The sequence below is a fragment of the Trachypithecus francoisi genome, unplaced genomic scaffold (genome assembly GCF_009764315.1).
Source record: "Trachypithecus francoisi isolate TF-2019V2 unplaced genomic scaffold, Tfra_2.0 Lachesis_group5, whole genome shotgun sequence".
NCBI classification, from domain to species: Eukaryota; Metazoa; Chordata; class Mammalia; order Primates; family Cercopithecidae; genus Trachypithecus; species Trachypithecus francoisi.
In genome coordinates, this window is record NW_022681470.1 from 87177215 (window position 1) to 87195645 (window position 18431).

The 18431-nt window shown below is 43.3% G+C and overlaps 1 protein-coding gene across 3 annotated transcripts in view; it reads right to left on the minus strand.

Annotated features, from left to right (window-relative positions):
- LOC117074395 (carboxyl-terminal PDZ ligand of neuronal nitric oxide synthase protein) overlaps window positions 1-4538 on the minus strand; it is a 344705-nt gene extending 340167 nt beyond the window's left edge. For all 3 annotated transcript variants that reach the window (XM_033195794.1, XM_033195793.1, XM_033195796.1), the window contains exon 1: window positions 3947-4538. In XM_033195794.1, the coding sequence (XP_033051685.1) occupies window positions 3947-4051 (105 nt within the window). In that variant the 5' untranslated portion in view covers window positions 4052-4538. The remainder of the gene's footprint in view (window positions 1-3946) is intronic.
- Window positions 4539-18431: the final 13893 nt, after the last annotated feature.

The following is an 18431-nucleotide window of genomic DNA, read 5'->3' on the forward strand; positions in this document are numbered from 1 at the left end:
ACATAGTAAGTGCTCAATAAATATCATTAGCTGATATACCAATTTGCAACTCTGGACAAATTAATCTCTCTGATCCTCATTTTTTGGTCTGAAAAACTGAGATAACACTAATGTGCCTCTTCCTATACGAGGAAAAGTCTTTGTATGTAAAAGTCCCATGCAAATCAAAAATCACCTACAGATAAGACGTAACTATTATTAATACTCTTATTATCCTTTGTACCATTAGCACTAGAAGTCTCTTTCTCACCAAGAGAGGAGAGACAGTTGATGACACTGGCCACCAGGAAGACATACTGGGAGATCAGGAGGCAGGTACTAAGGAGCCACAGGCTCTCAGGGCATGTAAGATTTACCCACCGCCAGCATCAGTCAGTAAGCCAGGTGCCCACTCTGAACACAGACAGCAGGTTTCCCTGGCAAGCAGCTCTCAGCCCAAAGGGAAATCTGGAAACGGCCAAGCATTAAAAGTTTGAGCCGAGTACAGTGGTTCATGCCTGTAATCCCAACATTTGGGAGGCCGAGGCAGGCAGATCACCTGAGGGCGGGAGTTCGAGGCCAGCCTGACCAAAACGGAGAAACCCCATCTCTACTAAAAATACAAAATTAGCTGGGCATGCTGGTGCATGCCTGTAATCCCAGCTAATCGGGAGGCTGAGGCAGGAGAATCACTTGAACCCGGGAGTTGGAGGTTGTGGTGAGGTGAGATCATGCCATTGCACTACAGCCTGGGCCACAGGAGCGAAACTCCATCTCTAAATAAATAAATAAATAAATGTATGCATGCATGTATGTTTGAATAATTTCCTATACCAGAGTCTTAGAGGCCAGCAACCTGAGACCACTCCACTAGAGAGCTGTGAATCAAACCCGTGGCCAACATAGAGTGAATATTCCACAAAAATTATTGAATGAAAAGGCACTGGATTTGGGAGTCTGAAGTCAAAGCCCCAGGCTTAAATCTTGGCTTTGTCATACACAGCTGTGAGCACTAAGGCACACAACAACCTCCCTGAGCCTATATCCTCATTTATAAAATTGACATAAGGAGACCCATCTCCTAGGGAAGTAGTGAGAATTAAATGAGGTACTGCAGGTGAAATCTAGGATTGCACTTGATAACTAAATGCATGGTTTTTTAAGTGCACAGAACCTCTGCCACCCAGATGTCCTTCGATCCTAACCGCATACCTTTCAATCTCTGCAGAACCCTGAAAATGAGTGGCATACATCCAGAGGAACACTCAATCCAATGTTGATTCTGAAAAACTGCCAGCCCTTGGGAGAGAAAGAGCTGCACTCATTTTCCAAGGGTACCTGACAAGGCAACAATAATACATTTGCATTTCCCAGCCTGCATTTTTCCAAAACAAGGGAAGACTGTGATGTGGATTTAACCCTGAAATCCCAGTGATTGTGCAGTTGCACAGACACTGCTCTGCAGGGATGTTGAAAACAGCCAGAAAAGGCTCTTACCAGGTGCATGTAGGACAGAAAAGCTTGTGCTTCTACCTCTGCTCAGGTCTTGACTAACATGGTGTTTGAATGTGCCAGGGTGCAGCATCACTTACAAAGATCTGAGAGTTAGGACCTGGTCCTCAAAGTCAGCCTTTGCCCAAAGAAGGTCCACCACTCCCCTTACCGTATGCTCCTGTCTTTTCTTCTCTGCCTCACCTCTCTCAAAGAAGGATCCTTAGTCCCCTATGTCTCAGATTTGTATTGGGAAAACAGCTTGGACCAACTGCAGCTCCCTCTCCTTTCACTGACCACCACTGCCTGTGAATCCGGGGAAGTTACTATAGGAACTACATCACAAAGCCCCCAGACATTTGCTTAGAAAAGAAACTGTACATTTGGGAAAGGGAGCAAGTTGGAGGCAACCCTCAAGCCCAATATTTCTCAATATTTCTCAAAGTCTGGCCACAATCACCTGCATTAAATCACCTGGAATGCTTGTTAAAGGTACATAGTCCTGGGCTCCCCCAAGATGCATCGAATTAAAATTGGGGTGTGGCAAGACTCAAACTTGTTAACCCCCTCACCTGATTATTCTTAGGCACACTAGGTTTTGGGGACCAAAAGCAGAGGACTGAACTGTGAGAAAATAAAAAGGCTTAAAATACACGTATTTATCTATCTGTCTATCTATCTATCTATCTATCCGAGACAGGGTCTCACTCTGTCACCCAGGGTGGAGTGCAGTGGTGCAATCATAACTAACTGCAGTCTCTAACTCCTGGGCTCAGGTGATCCTCCCACTGTGGCCTCCCAAAGTGCTGGAATTATAGGCAATAGCCACCATGCTCAGTCTTAAAACACTTTAAATCTGATCTCCCTTCTTACCAACTCTTATTTGTAAAACAGGGTATTGGTGAACCAAACAAAACACAAGCCAATTCCCCAGTTTATGTATGTCCAAGAAAATTAAATCATGATCCTGAGGAAAACTCATACTTTAAAATAAAAACCCCCACTCACCAAATCAACAGGCCTGGACAAAAATTAACCCAAGCATCCCATCTTAGACCCACCGACCAGATCTATTCTGAGAGATGAGAGAAGTGAGATAAGATCTTGGCTGCAGCCCCACTCTGTCCCAGCCATACCCAGTAATTTCAGCTCTGCATTCCACGGCAGGGTTTAATGTTTCAGGGGGCTGGGGGAGGCAGTTCTCCTAGCTCCAGCAAATATGGCTGGGATAAGGTTATTCAGGGGAAAAAAAGGTGAGCTTCACCAACTCACCCATCTACATGAGAAAGAAAAAAATTCTAAAGAAACTGACCACACTAGGCACATGTCTGATACTCGAAAAATGTGTGAATTGAAGGAAGAAGACACCTGATGGAATAATCCTTTCATGAGATGCTAACAGCCTGCACGTACACCATCATGAAAGAGAAAAAGAGAACAGTCAAATTGTCATCACATCCAAAGTACAACGTTTTCAAAACCAGCAAGACCCAGCCTACTTAGAGGGGCAATACTTTTTCACCGACAGGCACACTATAGGTGCCGAAAGTTCCTGGGTCTCTACGTCACAGAGGAGGTTAAGGAGCTTGAAGGAAGAGCAGAACACTATTCCACAGAAAAAGCACTCTTTCCTGGTGATGGGCAGTGGGAACCGCCACTGCAATTTCAGAGGCCAGAACTCCTCACTCAGGGAGGTGCATCACAGGGGGTCAGACTTCCTCACACCTGATGGTCCAGGACCGAGGCTTCTGCTCCACCCCTCCCCCAATGGTGGACCTGGGGCTCCGACCTCAGCGCTGAAAATTCCCGTCATCTCTGCTAAATTCTTCTGCAACAGTTCCCTACTAGATGCTGAAACTTAACATTAAGCCACAAAACTAGCAAATGGGTAGCTTTCACCATTCCCTTCAGTGACTGGCATATGCAGAGAGAGGAGTCTGGCAAATTAGGCATTTAGGAAGTGACTCTGACACCCAGACCCGGTTAAAAAAAAAAGTTTAAAAAAAAATCTGTATTCTTTTCTTCAATTAGGAAGCAGGCATTTCTCTTTTAAAAGACCTTCCTGAAAGCACCTCTCCCTGGGAGCCCAGCAGGTAAATAACACCACAGCTCCCTTAAACCGATTCTAAAGGACCAGGTGCCCAGGCTGCGCTCACTCGCCGGCTTCTCCTCTGGAGGAGGGATCCGGGAAGTAACTCAACTCAGTCCTAGGCGGATAAGGATGGGGGAGTCTGCAGGTGCGAAGGGGGAGGTGAGGCAACACCGCTCAAACTTTGCAGTTGCTCTTGAACAGTTCTGGGCAGGAGCCCGAGGAATTACAGACTCAGAAGGGAGAGTCACCCTCCCTAAGAGGAAGGCCCCCAAATCGGCCTAGCCCACCAGCTCTGGGTCCAGGACGGCTGTGCATCCCATGCGCTCAAACATGCCCCCCCGCCCACCGCCACCACAGGTAGCACCCTCCCTGGAGCCCCCTCACCTTGGCCTCAAAGCAGATGCCGTGCTGGAAGGCGTCCTCGTTGTGCAAGGGGATCCGCAGATCGTGCCCATCGTCCACAAGGTTGTACTTGGTTTTGCTGGGCATGGTGACCTGCAGCGGACCCGCTCCTTCGGAGGCGGCGGCGGCTGCAGGAAGGGGCTGGCGAGACCCGGGGGAGGGGAGGCTGGAGCTGGGCGCGGCGACGCGTGGTGGGGCCTGGGAGCGCGGGGCAGGGGGCGCCCTGGCCGCGCGGCGGCCGGACCTAGAGCGGTGCCGAGGGCCGAGCGGCAGCGGGCTGCGCGGATGCGGGCGACGCGAGCGACGCTGTGGTCGCGCAATTCCTGCAGGCGAGGAGGGCGGCGGGGGAGGAGGTGGCGGCGGGAGCGGGCTGCGCGGCGCCCCTGCCCGGGGAGGGGAGCGGTGGGGCGCGCGGCCCGAAGCGGGACTGGGCGCGGCGCCGCCCCAGAGCAGTGGAACGCACGGCCTGGGACGAAGAAGAAAAGGCGACGGTGGCGGTGGCGGTGGCGGTGGCGGAGGAGCTGGGTGCCTGTCACGGAGACGCCGGATCAGCCGCCAGCGAGCGGCTCCTCCTGCGGGGCGGACCCGGGCCGGCTCCTCCCTCCGAGCGCCAAGGCCCCGCCCGCCGCCGGGTCCGCCCCCGCGCAGCCCGCGCTGCCAGCCGAGCAGGTGAAAGTCCCCGGGATCGCCGCGCCGGGTCCTGCTGGCGCCCCCAGCCGCGCGACGCCGGCAACTTCGCCCCGGCCCCAGACGGCCGGGATCTCAGGTGCCCTAGCTCAGCCTAGTTTCCTTTTCTTAACGGTCAAATTCTGAGCCGGAGCTACTGATGGCCGCGGCGGCATGGCCTTGAAGTTTTTGTTTTTGTTTTTGGAGAGGGGGGAGGGGCCGTGTTTATTGTTTTGTTTTCGTGTTTTACCAGGAAGGTCCAAGTCTTGCCCCAGATATCCCAAATCTGGGCCCTCATTAATTCTTAAAGTCCCCTTTCTCAGAAGGCAAGACTGCGCCCAAATGGAGGACTATCTTAGGCGCTCTTTGTTCCTATGTGACTTGTGTAATAAGGCTTATGGGGTGCTTTCAGGGAGCATTTTAACATTTAAAAGCCATCAGCCTTGTAGAAATGGGGAAGGCAGAAAGGAGTACTAAGGACAAGAGAATGCAGAATATTTTTATATTCTTGACTATCTACAATTGGGTATGGACAAAATGAGCTTCCAAGTTATTTCCGGCCAGCATATTATGGTTCCCATCCTAGTAAATGCTGGAGCTCAATTTGCCTATTGTTAAGAAGGGACCTAGTCACTTTTCTCCTTTACATCAAGAGTTTCTGAGAAAAGTTGCCTAATTATCTCCATCTTGGCAGATACCGGGTAATGGAAGGGTTGTGTCCTATGTGTTCAGTTTCTTAACGGTGCAAGATATGCAAATAAAGGAGCTATAGGAGGAGTTCATGGCCAAGTATTCAGTGTCTGTCAAAACACCATAGGTAGAGTTGCATGATAGCGGTTATATACATGGTTAACTCCAAAATCTCGGAAGGTAACCAGTCAAGCCAGTGTCAAAGCCAGTCAAATATGAGATCCTTTAGACCAAATGGTCAGATTCTCTGTTGAATTCATCACCTTAAACCTACTTTTAGTGTCCTGTGTACATATCCACCCAAGACAACTTGCAGACCAAACATTATTAATTGCTTGTTGTATAGGCCAGGCTTGGAATCACCATAAAGCATAACAATGAAACTGCTTGTAAACGGTATGTCTTCTTATACCATTTCCATGACAGATTTATACAGGAGAATACATGATTGCCGTGATTGCATTTCTCATTTTGTCTCATAGTGCTAAAGTACGATTGCCCTTAACTAGATATTGCCTATTCTCTAACTGCTGAAATTATTGGTCAAGATGTAGCAACTTCTTGGATATCTCCTTAAATAAAAGCAAACTGATGATGTGGGCAAATTAACCACATACATTATGCTGTATAGATTTTATTATATTCATAAATGTTAGTAAGAGCCAAAAATAATTTGCACTGAAGGAATGCACCACTAACCTTTTTATAAATTCAGGACATGAAAGTCTAATCAGGCATGTTTGACTCCTTGAATGTCAAAGTGGTTTTAATATGCATCATGAACGTACTCTCTGAAACCTGGCACAGTAACTCAATAACTTAAAGGCAAGACCTTAAGTAACTGTTTCATTTACATCTCATATTCTCTCCCGAATTTAAAATGTCCTGACTCCAAATGGCCTTTTTTCTGGATTAATTTGGGTCTAACTGGACTGCTGGATTTATCAGAATTTCATATCTAAGTCTGTAACACATTGTTTGTAGACAAAACACAAACAAAAAGGCTGAAGTCCCAAAGGTATTTCAGGGTCTAGTACAGAGACTACTATAGAGTGGACAGCCAATAATTATTTATGGAACTGAATAATAATAGATAATGATCATTCCCTTTCACTATGTGTCAGGCATTGTTCTTAGAGTCTTCCAGGTGTTATTTAATATGCACACAACTCTAAGGCTAGCCCTGTTTTACACACAAACTGAGGCACAGAGGGGTTTAAATAATTTGCCCAAGGTCACACATGTAGAAAGGAAAGGAACCAGAATTTGAATGCAGGTCAATTCTATGTCAAGAATTGGTTCTGGCACGCCTGAATTGGTAAGAAAAGCTTCATACTACAAATGAGATGCATATCAAATCAGAACCCATGTTTTATTTAGGCACATAGTATTGCTAAGGTAATATACATTCCATTTCAGTTATATGAAGTGTTCCAAAAGGGAGAGTCTCCTTCTCTACTTTGGCCTCCACCTAATATAACGTCAGTGCCACATAGGCATGAAAACACCCTTCTTCCAGAAACAATGGGCATCCAAAGTAATTTCCTTTTTTTAGGCAGTGATTTCAATCTTGTTTTTACACCTTTAAATGTAACTAAATCTCACCCACGGCATTTCCAGACCCATTTTTAAAAAATTAATCAAGTGTTATTTATTTCTTTCTGTTTTTTTTTTTTTTTTTTTTTTTTTTTTTTTGAGATGGAGTCTCACTCTGTCACCCAGGCTGGAGTGCAGTGAGATAATCTCCGCTCACTGCAACCTCAGTCTCCCAGGTTCAAGCAGTTCTCCTGCCTCAGCCCCCCATGTAGTTGAGATTAAAGGCATGTGCCACCATGCCCAGCTAATTTTTTTCTTTTTCTTTTTCTTTTTCTTTTTTTTTTTTTTTTTTGGATTTTTAGTAGAGACAGAGTTTCACTGTGTTGGCCAGGCTGGTCTTAAACTCCTGACCTCAAATGATTCGCCCACCCCGGCCTCCCAAAAAGCTGGGATTACAGGCGTGAGCCACCTCGCCTGGCCTCAAGTTTTATTTCTTATAGTGAATGACAGGTACTTGTATCAGTTTCCATACCCTTCTGTATTTTAAACATTGCATGATAAAAATTGTAATCCGAAGTATATTTAATTAAAATATAAATTGTCAATCATATAATACTTCTTATGCTAACTTTGTTTAAAAATTAATTGTGAAAAAAATCCTGCATCATGGAACCTTAGAACTGGAAGTTACTTCAGAGATAATTTAATCCAGCTCCTCCATTTTATTTTATTTTTTTTATTTTTTTTTTATTATACTTTAAGTTCTAGGGTACATGTGCATAACGTTTATATCATGTATAACTCCCCAATGCAATCCCTCCCTCCTCCCCCCTCCCCCTGATAGGCCCCAGTGTGTGATGTTCCCCTTCCCGAGTCCAAGTGATCTCATTGTTCAGTTCCCACCTATGAGTGAGAACATGCGGTGTTTGGTTTTCTCTTCTTGTGATAGTTTGCTAAGAATGATGATTTCCAGCTGCATCCATGTCCCTACAAAGGACGCAAACTCATCCTTTTTGATGGCTGCATAGTATTCCATGCTGTATATGTGCCACATTTTCTTAATCCAGTCTGTCACAGATGGACATTTGGGTTGATTCCAAGTCTTTGCTATTGTGAATAGTGCCGCAATAAACATACGTGTGCATGTGTCTTTGTAGTAGAGTAATTTATAATCCTTTGGGTATATACCCAGTAGTGGGATGGCTGGATCATGTGGTACATCTAGTTCTAGATCCCCAAGGAATCGCCATACTGTTTTCCATAATGGTTGAACTAGTTTACAATCCCACCAACAGTGTAAAAGTGTTCCTATTTCTCCACATCCTCTCCAACATCTATTGTTTCCTGACTTCTTAATGATTGCCATTCTAACTGGTGTGAGATGGTATCTCATTGTGGTTTTGATTTGCATTTCTCTGATGGCGAGTGATGACGAGCATTTTTTCATGTGTCTGTTGGCTGTATGGATGTCTTCTTTTGAGAAATGTCTGTTCATATCCTTTCCCCACTTTTTGATGGGGTTGTTTGTTTTTTTCTTGTATATTTGTTTGAGTTCTTTGTAGATTCTGGATATTAGCCCTTTGTCAGATGAGTAGGTTGCAAAAATTTTCTCCCATTCTGTAGGTTGCCTGTTCACTCTGATGGTAGTTTCTTTAGCTGTGCAAAAGCTCTTTAGTTTAATGAGATCCCATTTGTCAATTTTGGCTTTTGCTGCCATTGCTTTTGGTGTTTTAGACATGAAGTCCTTGCCCATGCCTATGTCCTGAATGGTACTACCTAGATTTTCTTCTAGGGTTTTTATGGTATTAGGTCTAACATTTAAGTCTCTAATCCATCTTGAATTAATTTTCGTATAAGGGGTAAGGAAAGGATCCAGTTTCAGCTTTCTACTTATGGCTAGCCAATTTTCCCAGCACCATTTATTAAATAGGGAATCCTTTCCCCATTTCTTGTTTTTGTCAGGTTTGTCAAAGATCAGATGGCTGTAGATGTGTGGTATTATTTCTGAGGACTCTGTTCTGTTCCATTGGTCTATTTCTCTGTTGTGGTACCAGTACCATGCTGTTTTGGTTACTGTAGCCTTGTAGTATAGTTTGAAGTCAGGTAGCGTGACGCCTCCAGCTTTGTCCTTTTGACCTAGGATTGTCTTGGCAATGCGGGCTCTTTTTTGGTTCCATATGAACTTTAAAGCAGTTTTTTCCAATTCTGTGAAGAAAGTCATTGGTAGCTTGATGGGGATGGCATTGAATCTATAAATAACCTTGGGCAGTATGGCCATTTTCACGATATTGATTCTTCCTATCCATGCAGCTCCTCCATTTTAAATAAGACAAACAACGATCTGAAGCCCAGAGAGATTAAGTAATTTGCCTATCAAATTACTATGGACTAGAGCTCCTAACTCAGTAATCTTTCTATCACACAGTAATGGGTTATAAATGAATTGACAGCAAACTTTACTTTTAGCACATATTTGGAATTGAGAAAAGTAATTTGCTTTTTTTTCTTTTCTTTTCTTTTTTTTTTTTTTTTTTTTTTTTTGAGACGCAGCTTCTCTCTTGTTGCCCAGACTAGAGTGCAATGGCACAGTCTCAGATCACTGCAACCTCAGCCTCCTGAATTGAAGTGATTCTTCTGCCTCAGTCTACCAAGTAGCTCGGATTACAGGCACCTGCCGTCACACCCACCTGTATTTTTAGTAGAGATGAGGTTTCACCATGTTGGCCAGGTTGGTCTTGAACTCCTGACCTCCTGAGGTGATCCACCCACCTCAGCCTCCCAAAGTGCTGGGATTACAAGCATGAGCCACCGCGCCCAGCCTTAATTTGCTTTTGATCATAAATGCCGTCTTTGACATGCTAAGCATGGCATGTGCATTGCCTTGCTTCACCATATGAGACAGGTTACCCACATTAAACAGGTGAGGAATCTGAGGCTGAAAGAGGGAAGTAATTTGTGTAGGTCATAAAACATAAGTAGGAATTCTTGCATGAGTGGAGCCAACAAAGAATGAAGAGTATGTCAGCTTGCTCAATACTGCTCAGATATGCAGATGGATAGAACTCACAAAATCTTTGTGTAAATAACATTAACAATATATAATCATTTCAAATTATTTTTTCATGTTTTACCATTTTTACCTGACAGTGTTCCTCTGAGACATATAGAGTTGGAAATCATTGGCCCATTTTTTAAAGTGGCAATAAGCATTAAGTGATTTAGTGTTGGGAAAAAATAGCACCCTCTATCACCAATGGTCTCTAATACAAGTTTGGTTTAGCGTGATCTTTTACTACGTGAGCAATAAAGTAATAATTTGGGATGTTTGCCCCATCAGAAAGATTATTCAAAAACATATTGCATGTTGTGATGCTGGTCTACATATTTTTCCTCTTCATAGAAGCAGACTCCATCCACTACCACCCCCATACCAAGAGCTAAGCCACATTGAGTCATTTGTTTCTGTTTCAAAGGTAGATCTGTCTTTCTGCAAAGAATGAATATCATGTTCTTATAAATTCAATACTCTTTCAAATCAACTTCCAGATGGGAATGCCTGTGGGATTCCAAGCTTTCCTTAACAGCTAGCTGATGCAGAAGGAGAGACAGCAAGGTGAGTGGGAAGCAGTGGCCAGAGCTACTTCCTCCTACAGCACTTTCTCACACATCCCTGGAGCAGAACAGCAGGAAACAAGCAATATCATGGGTTCTCTTGAAACACTTGTGGGGAATTAGGAGATCTAGGGAAGAGAGGAAGGTCTGAAGAATTTTGAGTTGAAGAAAGAAGTTTAGGTTCCTGGCATGGTTTAAGTTCCCCTTCTCAGGTAGATTTGTTGAATAATCTCTACTGGATGGTATAACCATTTCCTGCTTTTCTAATTCAGAATATTCTTTTTCAAGTTAAAGATAATAGCTGGATTTCTTAGTGCCACTTAGTATTTCAAGCAGAAAGTACTTATTAATTTGATGGTTCTGGATCAAAAAGCCTTTTGGTCAAAGGCAATATAAAATCATATTTAACAGGTATTCCTGCTGTAATAGTTTCCCAGGCACAGTGAGGAACATAAGAGAGGTATACACCCTTCATGAGACAGGCACTTTTAAGTGCAGAAGGTGATGTATGATCTATACATAAAAATGAGGCACCTATCTCTAAGTGGCATGAAGGGAAAGGATGGACAAAAATCACTGGGGCTGGCATGGTCAGGAAAGGCCTCAAGGAAGAAGGTCAGGCTTGTGTTGGGCTTTAAAAAGGAAAAGGATTTTGATTTTTAAAACATAGGAGGAGGGCAGACATGGAGTCAGGGTCTACAGAGACATTAATCTGCAAAATGGCCTCAGGGGACAAGCTTACAGGGTGGAGAGTTCCAACTGGAGAGCCGTTAGTGATAAGGCTGGCAACAGTCGGGAGACAGCCAGAGAGGCCTTCAACAGCTGGCTGAGATGACTGCACTCCATGGGATATTTTTGAACTGGGATGTGACCCTGGGTGCTAATTCAGAAAGATTACCTCCCCACCACCACCAAAAAATGAATACTTTTTTATTTAAGCTACAATTGAGAAATGTCTGACATTAAAGGGAATGATTGGCTTTTCCATATTATAAGGTTATATAGAGAGTTGACCAGGTAGTCCTTGTGCTGTCTCCTATACCCACAAATGAAGGATGCTGAAAACAAAGCTACAACCAATTATACCTCAGTGTCATGGGTCGCAGAATGCCTCCACATTGCTCACTTCCAGATACTTTTTAATTCTTGCTTCCATTCCTCACTGAGTGATAGTATTAGTATTATTTATATATTGTCCTTTGTTTTTTTGTTTGTTTGTTCATTGGTTTGTTTTAGTGCTTCATAATGGGAAAGAGATCTTGATGGAGAATTTTCTTTCGTTTAGCTCCACTACTAAAAATTGATTTTAAGGCCCTCACTTTTACCTCCCCAAAGTTATATCTCTATTCCTAAATCTGGGACTATTTTCATTAATTATCTATTTAAAACACAGAGTAAGCCCAGCTGTTACATTTAGAAAGTTGGGGCTTGTCTGCTCAACTAAATCTATCCTGTGTCGTTGGAACTGATCTTGCTTCCTCTTTATAAATCCTACACTCTTGAGATGACACAAGGGTTGTAAAAAGATGATGGAAAACCTTATAAATGCAATATAAATTAATGTTATTTTCAGGTCTCTCTTTGGAGGTGAAAAACTTTTAGGTAGTTTTGTAGTTGCTTAAAAACATAAAGCTTGCTCTGGACCCGCCACTAGTGTACTTTTCAAAAGCAAGGAGAGGAGAGAAAAGAACAGAACAGATGCACAGTGCAGCCAGGTGTTTTTGGACCTTAATTTTTCCTCCCAGGTTCAAGATCTCCCACTTTGAGTTTTATGTGTTCTGAGAGCTCAATTTCAGTTACCCCAGACTTTGATTAGCATAACAGGTTCTCACCATGCTCTAATATTGTCTTTTGAACTCCACACAAAGGGAGCGGCACAATATGTTTTCTAAAAATTACAGGCATTTCAGGACAACTAGCAAATTAAGTGTTCAGGTCTCATCCAGATCCAGCTTTAGCAGTTTTCCATCATTAACAACTGCTTCACTCCCTTAAAAGGTCCTGTAATCTCTTTTATAAATCTCTTGACATCACCAGCTGGCCCCTCTCCACACCACTCAGAGCATTTTTCTTAAAACAGTGCTGGAGGGGCCTCAGAATTTTCCACCTCTCTGAGCAGCCGTGCTGTGCCATTCACTGGCCAAAGGCAGCCTCTGTAATCTGAGCTTCACATAAATGATAACACTTTAACTGCAGCCAAGTTTAATTCAGAACAAATGTTCCCCATGCTCATACCTTTTTGGAAAAGCAGCCCAGTCTAACAGCTAGAACAGTGATGGGGGTCGGAGCCAGAGTGGGGGTGGGGTGGGATCTCTTAAGTGCAAATCTGACTGCTCATACTAATATGCTGGGCTACTGTAATCCAGTCATCTGCCTGCCTGCAGCCCTGTGTCCATGTGTGAGACAGAGGCATAATTCTCCATTACTGTCTATTGTACATCTACCATATATTCCAGGAAATGTTCTTACCAAGCCTGATGGTAAAATGGAGTACTCTAGTTAGTCAAATATTCTGGTTAGTGGGAAGTTACCATGGATATAAAGTTTACTGATGAGACTATCATAAAAAGCTCGTTTCTGAGCAGACATTTGTGCACCCGTGTTCATAGCAGCATTATTCACAATAATTTCCCCCAAAGAAGAAACAATTCAAATGTTCATCAATAGATGAATGGATTAAACAAAATTTAGTGTATGTGTGCAATGGAATATTATTCAGTCTTAAAAAGAAAGGAAATTTTGATATATACTACAACATGGAAGAAACTTGAGGACATTAGGCTAAGTTAAATTAGCCAGTCACAAAAGGATGAATATTATGATTCCACTTATATGGAGTACCTATAACAAGTAAATTCATAGAAACAGAAAATAGGATACAGGTTATCAGAAGCCAGGAAGAGGGGATAATGCACAGTTATTGTTTAATGGGTGTAGACTTTCTGTTTGGGATGATAAACGTTATGGAGATAGTGGTGAATTCACTTAATATAACTGAGTTGTTAATTTTAAAATGGTTAAAACAGGCCAGGCGAGGTAGCTCATGCCTGTAAGGAGGAGCACTTTAGGAGGCCGAGGTGGGTGGATCACTTGAGCTCAGGAGTTCAAGACCAGCCTGGGCAACGTGGCAAAACCCCATCTCTACAAAAATTACAAAAATTAGCCGGGTGTGGTGACACACACCTATAGTCCCGGCTACTTGGGAGGCTGAGGATTGCTTGGTCCAGGAGGTAGTTGCAGTGAGCCAAGATCAATCACCTACTGCACTCTACCCCGGGTGACAGAGTGAAATCTCGTCTTAAAAAAAAAAAGATTAAAATAGCTTTTTAAAAAGCATGTTCCCAGGCCGGGCGCGGTGGCTCAAGCCTGTAATCCCAGCACTTTGGGAGGCCGAGACGGGCGGATCGCGAGGTCAGGAGATCGAGACCATCCTGGCTAACACGGTGAAACCCCGTCTCTACTAAAAATACAAAAACTAGCTGGGCGAGGTGGCGGGCGCCTGTAGTCCCAGCTACTCGGGAGGCTGAGGCAGGAGAATGGCGTAAACCCGGGAGGTGGAGCTTGCAGTGAGCTGAGATCCGGCCACTGCACTCCAGCCTGGGCGACAGAGCGAGACTCCGCCTCAAAAAAAAAAAAAAAAAAAAAAAAAAAAAAAGCATGTTTCCAAAGATTAACACTTCCTTAAATAAGATGTTTGGGTTTCTTGTGTAACTACGGGGTCACTGTTACAAATATCAACCATTATTCTGTTGATGAGCAGATATTCTGGTCAGATATTCTAATCAACATGATCTTAAATCAACAAGTATGTACTACTTTGTGACATTCCAATTCTTCAGAATGTCAGTTAGAATAACAAACAGACTAATAAAAATGCCACACTTTGGGATATTAGAATACCTGAAAGCCCATTTGAGACCATCTCAGGTGCTACCCAAGGCAGTTTTTATGGTTATTTCCATGCAGGTTTTGAAATACTTTATTGCCTGGAGGGTTATAGGAAACTGGTTTCCATCTGAACATCCATAACAGGATAAATTGTCTCTTACGTTGGAGATGGATGTTACTTCATTCAGTGTGCATTTAGTGATTGCCTGCTATGTGCCATGGTTGTGTGAGACATCTGATCATTTAGCCAACAGATATTTATTAGTCGCTGACTGTGTGCTCTGTGAATGTCTCTTCACAGTGGAAAGAAATAGATGAAACGATTCTTGTTCTGGAGGAATTCACTTTGATCTATCAAGGAGTTAAGACTGGTATTGAGATGGTACAAAAATAAAGCACTAAAAGTGCTTCAGAGGGTACAAAAGTGATGCCATGGAGTTCAGAGCAGGAGAGATCACTTCATATGGCAACCAGGGGTGGGTGGAGGTGGAGAGTGGGAGGAGACACAGAAAATGTCATGGGGGAGGCAGTATTTGAGCTTGGCATTAAAAGATTCTGTTACTTCCATGGGCAAGATCAGAAAAGCCCATTCCAGGTAGAGGAAGCGGCCAACCAGACTCTTACTGACCATCACTTGATATGTTTGAGGCTACAGTGCCCTCCTGTCCCCTCTGCAGATACATTTTGAGGTTACCTGAGACTTTGTGGTCAGTCGATGAGTCCTGCTCAGTTGTCCACTGAGCTCTACAGCCCTTCCCAAGTCACCTCCAAGGGCCTGGTCACACAGGATTAGAAGTGAGATGAGCCAGGCTTGCCAAGACGTGTCTGAGCTCAGACCTCTGTCCTGTGGCTTTGTATCCTTGGGCCAGAAAATGATGAGTGTCCCAATAAAGGACTTGTCTTCCTATTTTAGCCAATGGAGGACAAAGAGAGAAAAAGTGGTTATTTATTTCAGGGCCACAATTCCTCAGAGAAAATAAAAAGTAGTGGTCTGGGCAGAGAATGAAGTCTGAACTTGTCCACCAACCTATTTTACACATTTGTGCGTGGACATGCTTGCACACACAGACATACATGATTTCATTGGCAAGAAGGAATGGAACCACCTCTGTTCTGTACTCACTGACAGGACAAAAATCCTTTATTTCACAACACAAATCTCCCAACAGTGATTACCCCTTGACATCTGAGAGTTGCACTCTGATAGTGCATGTTTCCTTGAGGTCTGCTTTTGTGGAGGGAAGGTGGGTCTGGAGGGGAAGGGAAAGCACATGTACTGATCTGCCACATGCTTGAAGGTGCCCAACACATTTACTGATCTTATCTCCTTTAATCCTCATACCCACTCTGGAGGCCAGGCATTACTGACTCTACTTGTAACTAAGAACTAAGACTTCAAACCTGTGCTCATATGTTTAAAGTCCATGTGGCATCCAAGTGTGGGAAAAGATACAGGAAGAGGCACCAGAGGCAAACTTTTCCAAATATGCAGTTTTGCCCAAAGTTGACCCTATGCATCTGTCAACTTTCTGAGCAACAATCTGAGCACACACTCATACACACACACACACACACACACACAGAGGCTTATAAGTTTGAGCCCAGTCATCACACTGCCTGAGTTTGAATTTTGGTCCATCACTTATGAGCTCTGTAACCTCGATAACATAAACTCTCTGTGCTTTAACTTCCTCATCTGTAAACCAGAAACAATTACTGTATGATGTTTGAGATGGCTCATAATAATATGGGATGGGAGGAGGTAGGTGGGGATATAGATGAAGCAAAATTGGCCACCAGTTGATTATTGTTGATGAGTTGATCATTGTTCATGGGGGCTCATCATGTTTTTTGTCTGCTTTTGTATATGTTTAGAATTTTCCATCTTAAAAACTTGTAAGAAGCATTATTCATACTAGTCAAAAGGTGGAAACAACTCAAATATCTATCAACAATAAATTGATAAGCAGAATGTGGTATTTACATATCATGAAATATTATTCAGCTTTAACAAAGAAGGAAATTCTGACACATACTACAATGTGGATGAAACTTTAGGAATTATACATGCTAAATAAGATAAGCCAGTCACAAAATGACAAATACTGTATGATTCTACTTGTATGATGTACTTAGTATAGGGAATTTCATGGAGACAAAAAGTAGAAGAGTGGTCACCAGGGCCTGGAAGGAAGGAGAAATGGGGAGTTATAGTTTAATAGGTACAGAGTTTCTGTTTGGGATGATGAAAAAGTTGTGGAAATGAATAGTGGTAACGGCTGTGCAATGTTGCAAATGTACTCAATGCCATTGAACTGTACACTTAAAAATGGTTAAGATAAATTTTGTTATGTATATTTCACAATCAAAAAGTTTTAAAACAATGAGATTATGCATGTATAATAGCACAGTTTCTGGCATGTTGTAAGCTCTCAGTTGATAGCTGTTATTAGCAGATGCATGTCATGGAGGCATTAGTGGTGCATTGAGACAAGAAGGTCCATCCAGCCTTTCAATGATGTGTTTTGGGAATATGTTACATTGGCTGGTACCCGGAATTTCTCCTCCTAGGCCCTGTGTCCAAACCTATGCATGCCTGTATTACCTGGCTCTACAACTATGGTATATGCAATTTCTTGGCACACCAGGGAGGCATTCATGGCCTAGTGGCTTACAAAGCAATAAAGTTTCTGGTCACCATGGCTAGCTGTCATGTAAGTTGTAGGTTACCATGACGAGGTAGAAGTAGGTCTCCTACGTAAAGTGGAGAACTAGCAGACAATTTGTGGGTAAAACCCAGGTCCCCTCCCAGCCTACTACAAAAGGTGATTTCCACAGACCAGGATGCCCTAACAGGCTGCCAAGTCATAATGCAAGGATTCAGCCCACACACAGGTGCTCTTGAGTCCTTTTAAAAACTTAATTTGCTAACACCTGCAGTCACCCAGTAGAAGTAGTTTTAGCAAGGCTGCAGGGGTCCCCAAAATGCCACCATGTGTGAATAGTAATAATCCTGGCATTCCGGTATGCACCTACCACCTCTGCCTTTCATAATAATAATAGTTTACTTTCAGTCCATTCCTTATAGTTTAAAAAAGCCTTTTGCTTATATTTGTTTATATTTCACCTAATCCTTATGAGAACCTTCCAAGAGAGGTACAAGTATGGCTCCCATGGTGCAGAAGAGGAAACTGAGGCTGGGGAAGATTATAGGGTTTTTCCGAGATCATATAGGTATAAGCACTGGAGCCAGGTCTGAAGGCAAGCCACCCTCCTTGCTCACCCCACGCCTTCTGTGTATTCCTTCTCTTTAATCCTTGACTTTTATAACCCACTGCACTGTAACCCTATCTACCTGTGGCTCCCTTGATAGGAGGGACTTTCTGAAAGAAGACATGTCTACAAAGCAAGACCAAAGAAAGGGTACTTTGCTTTCCTTATGACTCCCTAGGGAAAGTGTCAAGTTCTTGAATTTGGAATGGCAATGCCCTCTCAGAAAGCCTTTTAGGGATCCCACTACCTTGATGCCTCTCTAAGCACTATTAATCCCCAGACTTCTATCTTGCTTTGCTGACCCATATCCCACGTGACATCCCTACAAGGCAAGGAGCAGAATTTGGATGTCGCCCCCAACAGAATGGTAATGTGGTTTTTTCGGCATTCAGAACATCCCATGCTGTCTCTATCCTCTGGCATTCACAACATATAAGACCACCCTTTGCTCCCATTCCCCACATACTCTCCATACAGTCCTTTAGCAACACTTTGAATTCTGAATTTAACCTACATACAAGTGCCTTCTGGGACAGCAAACTACACCCCACTGACCTGCAACCAAGTTGTCTCTGCTCAGGGTCAAAAGACTTCCACTCCTGAGAGTTGTGCCTGAGTCAGAATTGCCTTTACTACCCTCACAGCCAAGACTCTCCCACTCGGTGCTTGAGACTCATTCATTCATTTTTCCAAGATTAATGCTATAGACATGCATTTTGTCTTCCTACCCCAGTGAGTTGGTGTGAACCAAAATATCATGTACAATTCAGGTATGGAAATGAAATGTCAAGGAAAGTTCATT